The 16,207-nt window shown below is 47.4% G+C and overlaps 1 protein-coding gene across 7 annotated transcripts in view; it reads right to left on the bottom strand.

The window, feature by feature from the left end:
* LOC147097931 (transcription factor COE2) overlaps positions 1 to 16,207 on the bottom strand; it is a 362,047-nt gene that overhangs the window by 35,506 nt on the left and 310,334 nt on the right. For all 7 annotated transcript variants that reach the window (XM_085971014.1, XM_085971015.1, XM_085971013.1 and 4 more), the window contains one exon: positions 5,490 to 5,578. In XM_085971014.1, the coding sequence (XP_085827140.1) occupies positions 5,490 to 5,578 (89 nt within the window). The remainder of the gene's footprint in view (positions 1 to 5,489; positions 5,579 to 16,207) is intronic.

The following is a 16,207-nucleotide window of genomic DNA, read 5'->3' as shown; positions in this document are numbered from 1 at the left end:
GGACGGGTCACATCGTCCGCATGCCCGATACGAGACTCCCAAAACAAGTGCTCTACTCAGAGCTCCGACAAGGCAAGAGAGCCCCAGGTGGGCAGAGGAAACGCTTCAAGGACACCCTCAAAGCCTCCTTGAAAAAGTGTAACATCCCCATCGACACCTGGGAATCCCTGGCCCAAGACCGCACAAAGTGGAGGAGAAGCATCCGGGAAGGCGCCGAACACCTCGAGTCTCTTCGCCGGGAGCAAGCGGAAGCCAAGCGCAGGCAACGCAAGGAGCGTACGTCAACCCAAGCACCCCACCCACCCGCCCCATTCAACCACCGTCTGCCCCACCTGTGACAGAGACTGTAGGTCCCGCATTGGACTCATCAGTCACCTGAGAACTCATTTTTAATGTGGAAGCAAGTCATCCTCGGTTCCGAGGGACTGCCTAAGAAGAAGAAGAAGGGAGAGGCAGTGCAGCCCTGATGCAGCTCTGTGGGGACTACTGTTCCTGAGATGCTCCAGGCGCCTGCACCCAAATGAGCTCACCTTACTCAATAACGTGAGTTCAGCTCATTTACATATTCTCGTTATGCTCCTGCGCTTAGTGCTCGGCCTGCTGGGAGTCAGGGACGGAATGGTAAGTGTTAGGATCAATGGAAAGGCTCTCATAGCGCTCTCAATTTTATTTTGGCTCAGAACTGAATGATCCCTTTCATTCATTGACCATTCGAGGTTCAAGAAGCAACGATGAAAGGAGGAATGGTGGTCCTATTGGACGGAGAGGGCCAGCGTGAAGGCAAAAAAAACAAAACTAATTTCATAGTGCAGGCCTCCCCTGAAATACCCATTCCAAATGGGTCTGGAGTGGACGCCTAATTTTACAAAGTATTACAAAGTATTTACAACATACATACAGTGTCAGCTGTGGCTCAGTGGGTAGCACCCTTGCCTCTGAGTCAGGAAGGTTGTGGGTTCAAATCCCACTCCAGCAACTTGAACACATAAAGCTAGACTAACATAACACTCCAGTGCAGTGCTGAGGGAATGCTGCACTGTCTGGAGGTGCTGTCTTTCGGATGGGATGTTAAACCGAGGTCCCATCTGCTCTCTCAGGTGGATGTAAAAGATCCCATGGTGCTATTTCGAAGAAGAGCAGGGGAGTTATCCCTGATGTCCTGGCCAATATTTATCCCTCAACCAACATAACAAAAACATTATCTGGTCATTATCACATTGCTGTTTGTGGGAGCTTGCTGTGTGCAAAGTGGCTGCTGCATTTCCCACATTACAACAGTACTTCATTGGCTGCAAAGCACTTTAAGATGTCTGGTGGTCGTGAAAGGCGCTATAGAAATGCAAGTCTTTCTTTTATAACAGGCCATTCGGCCCAACAGGTCCATGTCGGTCTTCATCTCACCCCATCAACATATCCTTCTAACTTGCATTACATCTCAGCCCATAATGAGCACAGCACACACTGGGGGTAATATTGCCTTTGGGAGATAGTGTAAAAGAGGTGATATCCATTCAACCGCCCCTTATACACCTCTCCCGATTTACGGGTGACTGAATCCATATCGTCCGTCTTACACTATCAGCCAAAGTCAAAATGACTCCCGATTTCTGCACTGGCTCCCAGTGCCAGAGATGGATTGTGAGGCCTCGTGCTTCAGCAGCCCCCTAAGGTGGGCAGTGAGTGCTTGAGGTGCACCAGTGCTGTGAGCGCCAAGCCCCGAATTACCGCCACCCCCCCTCTGTACTCATTACCGGTATCTGCCATCAGTGGGATATGACTATAATAGTGAACATGACTTTCTTTACTGTCACTTCATGGTGTGACAGATTGCTTTAAACTATACTTTTCCAGTTCAAGCATAATAAAAATTTGGTAAAATTGAACTGCAGTTGAATGGAAACCCAACATGAAGTCACCAGATGCCATATTTGTCTTGCAGTACATAATATTGTGGTTTGATATGATCAAGACATTAAAACTTCCCAAAAATATAGTTGGCCAGTCATATTTTGCGCTGGATGATTATTGGAAGGACTGTTGTATGAGGAGAGATTGGGTCGACTAGGCCTGTATTCACTAGAGTTTAGAAGAATGAGAGGGGATCTCATTGAAACATATAAAATTCTGACAGGGCTAGACAGACTGGATGCAGGGAGGATGTTTCCCCTGGCTGGGGGGGTCTAGAACGAGGGGTCACAGTCTCAGGATACGGGGTAGGACATTTAGGACTGAGATGAGGAGAAATGTCTTCACTCAGAGGGTGGTGAACCTGTGGAATTCTCTACCACAGAAGGCTGTGGAGGCCAAGTCACTGAATATATTTAAGAAGGAGATAGATAGATTTCTAGACACAAAAGGCATCAAGGGGTATGGGGAGAGAGCGGGAATATGGTATTGAGATAGAGGATCAGCCATGATCATATTGAATGGCGGAGCAGGTTCGAAGGGCCGAATGGCCGACTCCTGCTCCTATTTTTCTATGTTTCTATGTCATGTAACCTTTGTTCACTTATTTCGAAAAGAGCCTCCGTTTCTCTGGGGTTTTTTTGTATACTTTTTCCATTATTCCAATAGCCTTCATAAAATTTGAGAAAAAAAATGATTTTTTGAGGTAAACAGTTTAGAGGGAAAAAAAAGAGTTCATTCCAGCCAGCTGTTGCTTTATCAGTGAGCTGTCAGATGCAGAGTCATTAATCCCACACAGCAGAGCATGTGTGCTTTGGTATTAGATGTTCTTGTAAAGGTTGCACGCCAACTTTGCCCACAGACGTTGCTGAATGGAAGCAGTGATTCACCACAGTTTAACTGCACATGTGTTAAAGGTTCATTTGAAAGCCACACCGCACACACCCAGGTCTGCAGTGATATAACCAGCGAGCTATGCCAGACCATGTGACAGATTTTTTTTCACAGCGCTGTAACAACTGATGACACCACGGAGGAATTCAAAAATCCTCTTTTGCAGGGGAGAAGAAATGTGGAGCATTTTGGCGACATTTGCAATGCCAGCAGCCTCGAATCGTTTCTGATGTTCTGGCAATGATTCCTGAGATATGTTGGGACAGAACTGTCCACAGTGCTGAAAACAGACAGGTGCTTGTCATCAAGGTCTTCCAGTGAGGCTTCATGACTCAAACAAGCCCCTTCGCCACTTGATGAACATTTGGAAATTAGTGATTTATTCTTCCACAGCAAGAGCAGTAAATTGCACGGGATCCCTTTTTACCATCCCTCCCTGGCCCTCTGCATTGCAGCTCTGCTCGAGCCCAGGCTCTTTGGTTCAATGCTTGCTTTCTCAGGCTGTGTTACAGTGATGTCTACTTTTTTTTTAATGGAAAGCCACAGGAAAGCAAAAAAAAAAGCAGGGAGCGCAAGTGAGAAATGGCTGAAATAAGCACCGAAAACTGTCAACAAGAAAATAAATTGGAAACCCGACTCGTGACGTATGGACTGAGGAAAGGGCCACTTGGCCTGTCAAGCCTTCTCCATCCAATCTGTCCTGGGCTGTTTCCACCTCCCGAGGAGTCTGACATACCACACAGATCACTTCCAAGAACAGCACCCTGTGTCAAATCGCTCCTAGTCTGTGCCACCCAGTGGGAGTGATGCCCTGCATGACATGCACCGTGTCGGGGTCTTCTTCTTAGGCAGTCCCTCGGAACCGAGGATGACTTGCTTCCACATTAAAAATGAGTTCGCAGGTGACTGATGAGTCCAATGTGGGACCTACAGTCTCTGTCACAGGTGGGGCAGACAGTGGTTGAAGGGGCGGGTGGGTTGGGTGCTTGGGTTGACGTGCGCTCCTTCTGCTGTTTGCGCTTGGCTTCCGCTTGCTCCCGGTGAAGAGACTTGAGGTGTTCGGTGCCTTCCCGGATGCTTCTCCTCCACTTTGTGCGGTCTTGGGCCAGGGATTCCCAGGTGTCGGTGGGGATGTTGCACTTTTTCAAGGAGGCTTTGAGGGTGTCCTTGAAGCGTTTCCTCTGCCCACCTGGGGCTCTCTTGCCGTGTCGGAGCTCCGAGTAGAGCGCTTGTTTTGGGAGTCTCGTATCGGGCATGCGGATGATGTGGCCCGTCCATCGGAGCTGATCGAGCGTGGTCAAAGCTTCGATGCTGGGGATGTTGGCCTGAGCGAGAACACTGACATTGGTGCGCCTATCCTGCCAATGGATTTGCAGGATCTTGCAGAGGCAGCATTGGTGGTACCTCTCCAGTGATTTGAGGTGCCTGCTGTACAGTGTCGGGGTACCGCAGTTGGAAGAGGTGGGAGTGTTGGCCCAGCAACACAGTCCAACGGGAGGAGGACAACGTGGCTTCCCACAGGGGCTCCTCCCGTAACCATTTACTAAATTTTGCTGCTGATGCCTTGGGGAGGTGCTGAGCCGGTGCCAGGCGTCTACTCATCAAAGAGGTTCATCGCAATCAAACTATTCACCCTTTTGGATCCCCGGATTGCTTAGCTGCTAATGGGACTACCCAGCATAATGCTGCACCACACAGATGAGGAGGTCCCAGGTTTCGCCCTTGGTGTGCGGCCAGTTATCTGATTTCAGCCGGGGCAGCAGTTAGGTTGCTACAATTGGCCTCAGCACCCATGTGCTAGGGAGGAGAAATATGTCCAGCTCCTAGGTGCCATCCAGTGAGCCCCTGCTGAGAAAATTGTGCGTGTCTGTGGACATCATGGAAGGGCAAGATTGGGCTTGTGCTGGCCCTTTGTGGTCAAATAGTTCTCCGCTGCTCCCGTGTCTTCAGCAGCACCTCCCAAACCCGCGCCCTCTACCACCTCGAAGGACAAGGGCAGCAGGCGCATGGGAACACCACCACCTCCAAGTTCCCCTCCAAGTCACACACACCATCCTGACTTGGAAATATATTGGCCGTTCTTTCATCGTCGCTGGGTCAAAATCCTGGAACTCCCTCCCTAACAGCACTGTGGGAGCACCTTCACCACACGGGACTGTTGTTGTTATCTCATTACTGTTTGTGGGGCCTTACATTGCATTTATATAGCGCCTTTCACATCCTCAGGACGTCCCAAAGAGCTTTACAGCCAATGAATGAATCTCGACTCCATATCAACAACAACAACAACTTGTATTTATATAGCGCCTTTCACGTAGTAAAATGTCCCAAAGCGCTGCACCGGAGTGTTATAAGTGGGAGTGCCTTCACCACACGGACTGCAGCGGTTCAAGAAGGCGGCTCACCACCACCTTCTCGAGGGCAACTAGGGATGGGCAATAAATGCCGGCCTTGCCCAGCGACGCCCACATCCCATATACGAATTTTTAAAAAACTTATCCCTCAGCTGTCAGGAGAGGAGGGTAGAAGAATGAGATGTGGGAAATTTCAGAGGCCCGTTCAGCCTCTGAGGCTTCTTCGGCCTGTGTGTGTCTGCAATATTTGGGGTTAGAATTTGATGTCAAATAACACACTTGAGTGTGTGATCTGATTTAATTCTGCATGAAGTGTAAAAGGTGGTTATTACTAACCTTTGCTAGTCTTTCAGGGTCGCCTGGGTGCCTGGGAATGACCTTCTGCAGCCTCTGGAATCCGTAGTCTATTGTGGGCTCATTCAGGGCTGTGGAACCAAGTGAGAAATTTGTCATTTTAGCTCCTACATTTGGAACGATATTAAGCATTGTACATCAGAGCATCAACCTCTAGTGATTTTTTTAACTGAGAAGGCAAAAGTGCAGGACATCACCATTGGCAAGAGTCAGAAAGAAGATGGTTAATCGAGAAATAGTGCTTGGTTCTAGTTAGGGGATGTCTTAATTTCACTGATGGGAGGAGTAAAAGAAAGACTTGCATTTATATAGCCCCTTTCACAACCATGAGACGTCCCAAAACACTTTACAGCCAATTAAGTATTTTTGATGTAAAAACAGAAAATGCTGGAAATGCTCAGCAGGTCAGGCAGCATCTGTGGAGAGAGAAACAGAGTTAACGTTTCAGGTCGCTGACTCTGTTTCTCTCTCCACAGATGCTGCCTGACCTGCTGAGTATTTCCAGCATTTTCTGTTTTTATTTCAGACTGCCAACATCCGCAGCATTTTGCTTAAGGGCTTTTGAAGTGTAGTCACTGTCGTAATGTAGGAAACGCGGCAGCCAATTTGCGCACAGCAAGCTCCCACAAACAGCAGTGTGATAATGACCAGATAATCTGTTTTAGTGATGCTAATTGAGGGATAAATATTGGCCACAGGACACCGGGGATAACTCCCCTGCTCTTCTTTGAAATAGCGCCGCGGGATCTCTTACATCCACCTGAGAGAGCAGACGGGGCCTCGGTTTAACGTCTCATCCAAAAGACGGCACCTCCGACAGTGCAGCACTCCCTCTGCACTAAGGGAATCAAGCGATAGGTTGGGAAAGTGGAGTTGAGGTCGATGATCAGCCATGATCTTATTGAATGGCGGAGCAGGCTCGAGGGGCTGTATGGCCGACTCCTGCTCCTATTTCTTATGTTTGCAGCATGAAGATATTGGGTCTTCTGCCTTGGCTTAGTCCACCAGAGGCCCTCTGATAGCCTGTATCCTGTAAATCTGGCCAGCTATACAATCCCATTGCCACACTGGTGGAATGCTTGGGTTATAATAGTCCGGTTTAAATTTCCCCTGTACCTTGAAATCTGTCTGTAGTAACTGCAGCCGGGAATCTCCAGCTCCAAGGAGACCTATAGAATTAGCTTCATTACTTAGTCAGCACCAAGCAACATAAACAACCAGAACCCTGCGTGGGTTGAAAACTACCACCAGGGGCAGCGCAAGGCACGTGTCTCCATCCCAGTGACACCCAATGGGCTCAACAGGGACTGGAGGTAGACCGCAAGTTAAAACAGGGGAAGTGGTGTTCATCAATCACGAGTCTCTGCTTTACTGTTCCAGAAACCTAACTTGCAAACACAAATTCCGCTTCATTCACCAAACAATAATCAGAGCTGATACAAATATCTACAGGAAATGACTCTTCTCTTTTCAGTGTCTTAAGACGACCACTTGTTTTAACAAGGACTGTTCATAACACACGCGGCTTGACTGGCTAATGCCCAGAAGACCTAAATGCCCAAATTGTTCCCCGTAGGTTTAGCAGTCACTAAAGAGTATGGTGTATATACAGCCAGGTAAGTTACTGTGGTAAACCACTGTCATACCTGTCTGTGTCTGTATGTGTATTCCACTAGGTACAGGTCTGGACATGCCTCGGCTGACTCCTCCCACTATTCCAGGTATATAAGTGACTACCTCCCAGTCCCTTAGTATTCTGGACGGGTCGACCACTCGAGACAAGACCTTCATTCTTTAGTTAATAAAAGCCTGATTGTTACTCGCTCAACCTCAGTCTTTTGAGTAATTGATGGCGCATCAGTTACAAAAGCCACAAATCCAACTGCATGTTCCTGGTAGACTCAATTCTCACCCTCAACCCTATCAGTCCTCATTCGACAGCTTGGCTCAGTCGCAGCATTCTTGCCTCGGAGTCAGAAGCTTGTGGGTTCAAGCCCCACTGCCGGACTTGAGCACCTAATCTAGGCTGACACTTTGGTCAGTACTGAGCAAGTGCCATATTTCGGCTGAGACATTAAGCTGAGGCCCTCCCTGCCTGTCTGTTTATACGGACATAAAAGATCCCATGACACTATTCGAAGAAGAGCAAGAGAGTTCTCCTCGTGTCCTAGAATCACAGAATGATACAGCACTGAAGGAGGCCATTCGGCCTATCGTGCCTGTGCTGGCCCTTTGGTAGAGCTATCCAATCAATCCCAACATTTGTTCCTCAACCAACACCAAAAACAGATTAGATGTCATTTAACCAACCCTTGATCCCTCCGTCCTTGCAAACTACTGCCCCATCTCCAACCACCCTTTCCTCTCCAAAGTCCTTGAACGTGTTGTCGCCTCCCAAATCCGTGCACATCTTTCCCGCAATTCCATGTTTGAATCCCTCCAATCAGGTTTCCGCCCTTGCCACAGTACCGAAATGGCTCTCATCAAAGTCACAAATGACATCCTTTGTGACTGTGACAAAGGTAAACTATCCCTCCTCGTCCTTCTTGACTTGTCTGCAGCCTGTGACACAGTTGATCACTCCACCCTTCTCCAACGCCTCTCCACCGTCGTCCAGATGGGTGGGATTGCACTCGCCTGGTTCCATTCTTAACTATCTAATTGTAGTCAGAGAATCACCTGCAACGGCTTCTCTCCCCACTCTCGCATCGTTACCTCTGGGGTCCCCCAAGGATCTATCCTTGGCCCCCTCCTATTTCTCATCTACATGCTGCCCCTTGGCGACATCATCTGAAAACACAGCGTCAGTTTCCACATGTACGCTGACGACACCCAGCTCTACCTCACTACCACTTCTCTCGACCTCTCCACGGTCTCTAAATTGTCAGACTGCTTGTCCGACATCCCGTTCTGGATGAGCAGAAATGTTCTCCAATTAAATATTGGGAAGACCGAAGCCATTGTTTTCGGTCCCCACCACAAACTGCGTTCCCTATCAACCGACTCCATCCCTCTCCCTAACATCTGTCTGAGGCTGAACCACACTGTTCGCAACCTTGGTGTCATATTTGACCCTGAAATGAGCTCCCGACCACATCCGCAGCATAACAAAGACTGCCTACTTCCACCGCCATAACATCGCCTGTCTCCGCCCTTGCCTCAGCTCATCTGCTGCTGAAACCCTCATCCATGTCTTTGTTACCTCTAGACTCGACTATTCCAACGCACTCCTGGCTGGCCTCCCACATTCTACCCTATGTAAACCTGAGGTCATCCAAAACTCGGCTGCCTGTGTCCTAACTCGCACCAAGTCTCGTTCACCCATCACCCCTGTGCTCGCTGACCTACATTGGCTCCCGGTTAAGCAGCGCCTCGATTTCAAAATTCTCATCCTTGTTTTCAAATCCCTCCATGCCCTCGCCCCCTCCCTATCTCTTTAAAGTCCTTCAGCCCCACAACCCCCCCGAGATATCTGCGTTCCTCTAATTCTGCCCTCTTGAGCATCCCTGATTATAATCGCTCAACCACTGGCTTCTGTTGCCTAGGCCTTAAGCTCTGGAATTCCCTCCCTAAACCGCTCCGTCTCGCTACCTCTCTTTCCTCCTTTACGATGCCCCTTAAAACCTACCTCTTTGACCAAGCTTTTGGTCACCTGCCCTAATTTCTCCTTATGTAGCTCGGTGTCAAATTCTTTCTCTTATAATACTCCTGTGCAGCGCCTTGGGACGTTTTACTACGTTAAAGGCGCTATATAAATACAAGTTGTTATTGTTGTTATTTCGTTACTGTTCTTGGGGCCGTGCAGTGTGCAAATTGGTGGCTGCGTTTGCCTACACAGAAACAGCGATACTTTCATTGTCTGTGAAGCAATTTGAGACATCTGTGAAAGGCGCTATATAAATGTTAGTTCTTGCTTTTTTTTAATCACTTGTGGCAGAATTTTGAATCATATAGTTCTTACTGTCTGAACTCCCTCCTTAAACCTTCTTGACGTAAGAAAACTATTAGGCACTTGGTCTAAGCATTAAACAAAGCTTTAATCAACTGTTTTACAACATGGAGGTCTAATTGTGTCCTTCACTAGTTCCTGTTAAGAATGTCCTGCACAAGCTGGGCCCGTGCCCGAGTATTTATACTCTCCCTGGACAGCGCCACCCGCAGGCCGCTCAGTATTATTTCATAAGTCTTTCTTTCATGAATGACTGATTCATGTCAGTCCTCACTTTGCTATTTTCCTCCATGCCTTTCCAACCATGCTTTTGGTCGACGCCTACTTCTCCCACTACCACTCAGTCCATTGTCTCTGATGTAGAGCAGCTTTTGTTATATGTTAAAGATGCTTTACAAATCCAAGCCGTTGTTTGTGTTTTTTTCTTTCTCCAGTTTCCTCTCCTCTCCAGCAGGCACTGCCTCTTGTTGGGGTACAGTCCCATGGGTGCCAACAGTTCTCTGGTACTTCATCTCAGTAGCCTTTCATAGCGTATGACCTCGAGCGAGCGAGTGAGTGATGGGCAGGCTATTAAACAAGGAGGGGTGGGCAACATGACCGAGCCAAGCCCTGACCAGGCGACACCCTCACACTCTCATCTTCCGGCAGGAATCATTGAACAGGAACTCCAGTTAATTTCCCCGTCCCAGCCCAAATGTGGCGAAGCCCAATGTAGTAAACCGATAATAAAAACAAAAAATGCTGGAGAAACTCAGCAGGTCAGGCAGCATCTGTGAAGAGAGAAACAGAGTTAACGTTTTGGGTCGATGACCCTTCGTCAGAACTGGAAAAAAAGCAGGAAATCTGTTCCATTTCCTGCTTTTTTCCAGTTCTGACGAAAGGTCATCGACCCGAAACATTAACTCTGTTTCTCTCTCCGCAGATGCTGCCTGACCTGCCGAGTTTCTCCAGCATTTTCTGTTGTTATTTCAGATTCCCAGCATCCGCAGTATTTTCTTTTTGTAGCAGTAAACCTACATGTGGGATGAAATCAGCTAAATCAGCAGAGACCCGGGCTGGAACCTGAGATCTTCCTGCCCACGCTGCCGTTACCAACCCAGCCCCCGGGGATGTCCTACTTTTAAAATCATTCCAGCCTTTCAACATATTATGATTGCAAAATCACTGGCTAAACCTTCTCCCATTTTCCCGTTCGTTGTCCTGCAGAATACCAAGTTTTCCTGTCGAATTCCTGTAGATATTGGAGCACTTTGCGGGCAGCGAAAAAGTTGCACCAACTTCAGAACGAAGATGAACAAAAAAAGCTCAAGTAAGGGAAGACTCTATTCATTAAGAACTTGCAAACAATTTCCAACAATTCTCTAGGTGGTGATTTTAATGTTACTGAGAAATATATCCTTGCAAGTAATTTAATAATTCACCAGCGGGAGGAAATGCCAGTGGCAATTACATCATCAGAGAATGTTCATCATCCTGTTTGGGATACTTGCAGGAGAGCTTGCGGTGATAAAGGGCTCCCTAGAGCTCAAGCATGTGGCGCTGGAGGTGAGGGGAGGAGAGGGGGAGGGTTTAGTGCTGTTCTGCTCCTTGGGTCCATTGTCCTAATAAATTACTGCCTCCGCAACATACAGCTCGCAGATGGAGCTCAGCAACACAATTGCAGCTAGACTCCAGTGGGAAATTAGAGAGTTGGAATGGGTAACCGCGTTTAACCCCTTCTGAGGCCCAGAGTAGGCCCATGGCTGGCTGTGGAATGTTGTGGAGAGTCGGAGACCTGTTTCTTAGCCCTGCCCCCCCCACTCCAAGAAAGAAAAGATCAGGAAACTGTTTCTAAGCAACCTGATAGGATTGATTGATTGTGGAGCTTAAGCATTTCAGTTCTTCCTTATGCTCAAAGCAGCTTTTGTGTTTTCTTATCCCTACCATTTTTCTCCCTTGTTTTCTGGCCTCCTCGTCTGAAGGCAATAACTCGTGCTGGGGCGCAGTTTCCCAGTTGCCGGCAACCTGCCAGTTCCTCACACAAGTGGCCATTCTTCAGGTGTGAGCCTATGACAGTGAATTGTCAGCGGGCTTATGCATCTGCTCAGGGGCATCACAGCACCGCCTAATCCTGCCCCTCACCTGACACTGGAACAAAGTCAACTTCCCAGCGGGAACAGGAACCCAAATTTATTCTCCACTCCATAACCCAAGGATGTTGAGACCAATTTGAATCAGCCTTGCTGCTACCCCTGGCTAAGTTCAACTATTTCACCACTGAGTGAACCTGGGATCTCCCTGGCATTTCTCCAGCTTCCATGGTTTCACTGTGCAGTGTGCTCATGGCTCTTATGCAGTCCTCATTACAAAGTTGCTCCCCAGTCGTCAGCTATTTGCAAATAACTGAACTGGGCTGATACTCTCTGGAGTTTAGAAGAATGAGAGGTGACCTCATTGAAACATATAAGATTCTGAAGGGGATTGACAGGGTAGATGCTGAGAGGTTGTTTCCCCCTGGCTGGAGAGTCTAGAACTAGGGGGCATAGTCTCAAGGATAAGGGGTCAGCCTTTTAAGACTGAGATTAGGAGGAATTTCTTCACTCAGAGGGTTGTGAATCTTTGGAATTCTCTACCCCAGAGGACTGTGGATGCTCAGTCATTGAGTATATTCAAGGCTGAGATAGATAGATTTTTGGACTCTAGGGGAAGCAAGCGATATGGGGAATCGGATGGGAAAGTGGAGTTGAGGTCGAAGATCAGCCGTGATCTTATTGAATGGGGGAGCAGGCTCGAGGGGCCGTATGGCCGACTCCTGCTCCTAATTCTTAAGCGCTTATGAATAGATCGGCAACGGCATTGCTCATGGCGAGTCAGAGGCTGCGCTGTTGTAAAGGGGGTGGAAGCCCTCAGCTCCAGTGAAAGAATTTGAGAAAGAAGCTTTTAAGAATGTGGAATTTGTCCACACCTTTTTTTTTCTCTCCCACATGGCAGCTGTCTCTCACTCTGTCAGCGCAATTTACACTTCATCTCGAGCCATCCTTTGTTTCTTAACCTGTCCCATTACCATCTCCTTTTGCCTTGAATATCTCTTAATGTCTCTTAACCTCTCCTGCCTTCTATCCTATCACAGACCTTCCCTTTTGTTCTTTCCTCCCCTCCCCCACTTTCCCAGCCCCTACACTTGCTTAAAAATCTGTTCCCTTTCCTGCTTTTTTCCAGTTCTGACGAAAGGTCATCGACCTGAAACGTTAACTCTGTTTCTCTCTTCACAGATGCTGCCTGACCTGCTGAGTATCTCCAGCATTTTCTGTTTTTATTTTAAGAATACACCTTTGACAGAGATTAAATATGTATGACTGGTTGCTAGTAAGTAAATGGTGTTTCTTTACCCATTGCAGGCAGATTAAAAAATAGTACATCTACTTTAAATATATTTCTATGAACAATCATTATTTTCTCCAAAAACAATTAAAGTAGCTATCAATTGATAGCAAGATACTTCTCCATTTCAGTTTCTTATTCTCTGTCTCACTGTTTTGTTCTCTGCTCTATCATTTAAAAAAAATCTGTTTCTCTCTTTCCCTCTAAGACTTTCGCTGCCTCTACTTCACTAAATATGAGTTCCCAAAATAGTTTTCCTGTCAAATCTTAACTCAAGAAGGTTCGTGCTTCACCTTGTTTTCAAGCCTTTAGCAAAAAAAAAACAAAGTAGTATTACTGTTTCAGCCTCTGTGACCTCACACTTCACGTTATACCGTACAGATCACCTGTGATAATACAGCACATTCTCTGGAGTTTAGCAGAATGAGAGGTGCTCTCGTTGAAACGTATAAAATTCTGAGAGGGATTGACAGGGTAGATGCTGAGAGGCTGTTTCCCCTGGCTGGAGAGTCTCGAACTAAGGGGGCACAGTCTCAGGATAAGGGGTCGGCCATTTAGGACTGAGATGAGGAGAAATTTCTTCACTCAGAGGGTTGTGAATAAGAACATAAGAACATAAGAAGTAGGAGCAGGAGTAGGCCATACGGCCCCTCGGGCCTGCTCCGCCATTCAATAGGATCATGGCTGATCCGAACCTAGACTCACGTCCGCTTCCCTGCCCGCTCCTCGTAACCCCTAATTCCCTTATCAGCTAGGAAACTGTCTATCTCCGTTTTAAATTTATTTAATGTTGCAGCTTCCACAGCTCTCTGAGGTAGCAAATTCCATGGATTTACTACCCTCTGACTGAAGAAGTTTCTCCTCATCTCAGTTTTGAAACGGCAGTCCCTTATTCTAAGATTATGCCCCCTAGTTCTAGTCTCACCCATCAGTGGAAACATCCTCCCCGCATCCACCCGATCAAGCCCCCTCACAATCTTATATGTTTCGATAAGATCGCCTCTCATTCTTCTGAATTCCAATGAGTAGAGGCCCAACCTACTCAACCTTTCCTCATAAGTCAACCCCCTCATCTCCGGAACCAACTGAGTGAACCTTCTCTGAACTGCCTCGAGAGCAAGTATATCTTTTCTTAAATATGGAAACCAAAACTGTACGCAGTATTCCAGGTGTGGCCTCACCAGTACCCTATATGACTGAAGCAAGACTTCCCTGCTTTTATACTCCATCCCCCTTGCAATAAAAGCCAAGATTCCATTGGCCTTCCTGATCAGCACGGTGGCATAGTGGTTAGCACTGTTGCCTCACAGCGCCAGGGACCCGGGTTCGAATCCGGCCTCGGGTGACTGTCTGTGTGGAGTTTGCACATTCTCCCCGTGTTTGTGTGGGTTTCCTCCGGGTGCTCTGGTTTCCTCCCACAGTCCAAAGATGTGCAGGTTAGGTTGATTGGCTATGATAAATTGACCCTTAGTGTTAGGGGGATTAAAATGTGTGGGGTTACGGAGATAGGGTGGTATATGTGTTGGTGTAGGGGTTACAGGGATCGGGTGGGATATGTGTCGGTGCAGGCTCGATGGGCCGAAATGGCCTCTATCTGCACTGTGGGGTTTCTGTGATTCTGTGATCACCTGCTGTACCTGCATACTAACCTTCTGTGTTTCATGCACCAGGACCCCCAGATCCCTTTGTACTGTAGCACTTTGCAGTTTCTTTCCATTTAGATAATAACTTGCTCTTTGATTTTTTCTGCCAAAGTGCATAACCTCACACTTTCCAACATTATATTCCAATCTTTGGAATTTTCTACCCCAGAGGGCTGTGGAGGCTCAGTCGATGAGTATATTCAAGGCTGAGAGTGATAGAGTTTGGACACTAATGGAATCAAGGGAGATGGGATAGCGCGGGAAAGTGGAGTTGAGGTAGAAGATCAGCCATGATCTCATTGAATGGCGGAGCAGGCTCGAAGGGCCGAATGGCCGACTCCTGCTCCTATTTCTTATATAATTGCCATTGTGTTGTTCCGTTAAGAATAGGAACGGAACAGGGACTGAGTGCGAGTCATCAAAGAGTGCTGTGAGTTTGGGTAAGTGTGAGAGTTCTTTAATTGTTATTTCTCTTTAAATCATTCTTGATAAGATTACTTAAGCAGTTTAAGTAAAGGGGAAAACTTAAATATTTGGGATTCTGTTGGTTTAAGAAGAGTAAAACAAGGTTACACTGCAGTAGGAGTAAATTGGCACAGCAGGCAGTGGAAACCAGTTTTCTAACCAATCAGCAGGGGTGACTCATTTGGCTGTAAACAAACAAACAGTATAAAAAGACCAGTCCTAGTGCGAGCAAGCACTGAGTGCGAGTCATCAAAGAGTGCTGTGAGTTTGGGTAAGTGTGAGTTCGGGTAAGTGGGGTGTTAGGTGCTCTTTTCAAACTTTAACTCTGTGGGTTGTAGTTAATAAGGCCTTTCTGGTGCAGAGTGACTGTTGGTAAACCATTTAACTGGTGTAACTAGAGGGATTGATTTAATTTAAATCCAATTAATTAAAGGGGATACTAGCATCTGAAATCGGGCAGAGGGTGTCCATAACTAACAATAAAAAATTTAATTAATTACATAGAATGGAGCAGGTGATGTGTTACTGTTGCGAGATGTGGGAGCCGGTGAACCCCATTGAGGCTCACGGTGATTACGTCTGTGACAAGTGTCTGCTGCTACAGGAACTCCAGCTCCGTGTTGGTGAGCTGGACTCTGAGCTTCAGACACTGCGACACATCAGGGAGGGGGAGAAGTACCTGGACTCTGTGTATCAGGAGGTGGTCACACCTATGAAGTTAATTAATTCAGATGTAGCCCATGGCCAGGGACAGGACGGTGTGACTACGAGTGAGGCAGGTATGGGGATCCAGGAGGTACAGCTGGAGGAGCCGCAGCCCTTGCTCTTGTCCAACAGGTTCAAGGTTCTTACTCCCTGTGGGGACAGGAGCAGGGACTGCAGGGAGGATGAGCAACCTGGCCACAGCACCGTGGAATGGGGGGCCATTCAAGAGGGGGGAGTAAATAGAAATGTTGTAGTGGTAGGGGATAGTATTATTAGGGGGATAGATAGAGTTCTCTGCAGCCGAGAGCGAGAGTCCCGAAGGCTGTGCTGCCTACCCGGTGCCAGGGTTAAGGACATCTCCTCTGGGCTGGAAAGAAACTTGTAGTGGGAGGGGATGGATCCAGTTGTTGTGGTCCATGTTGGTACAAACGACGTAGATAGGACTAGGAAGCCGGTTCTGTTAAAGGAGTATGAGCAGCTAGGGGTCAAATTAAAAAGCAGAACCTCAAGGGTAATAATCTCTGGATTATTACCTGAGCCACGAGCGAATTTGGCTAGGATAAATAAAATTAGAGAGT

Source organism: Somniosus microcephalus, chromosome 30 (assembly GCF_052327205.1).
Source record: "Somniosus microcephalus isolate GS21.2 chromosome 30, FLI_Smic_1.0, whole genome shotgun sequence".
NCBI classification, from domain to species: Eukaryota; Metazoa; Chordata; class Chondrichthyes; order Squaliformes; family Somniosidae; genus Somniosus; species Somniosus microcephalus.
This window is presented reverse-complemented; position numbering and strand designations above follow the sequence as displayed.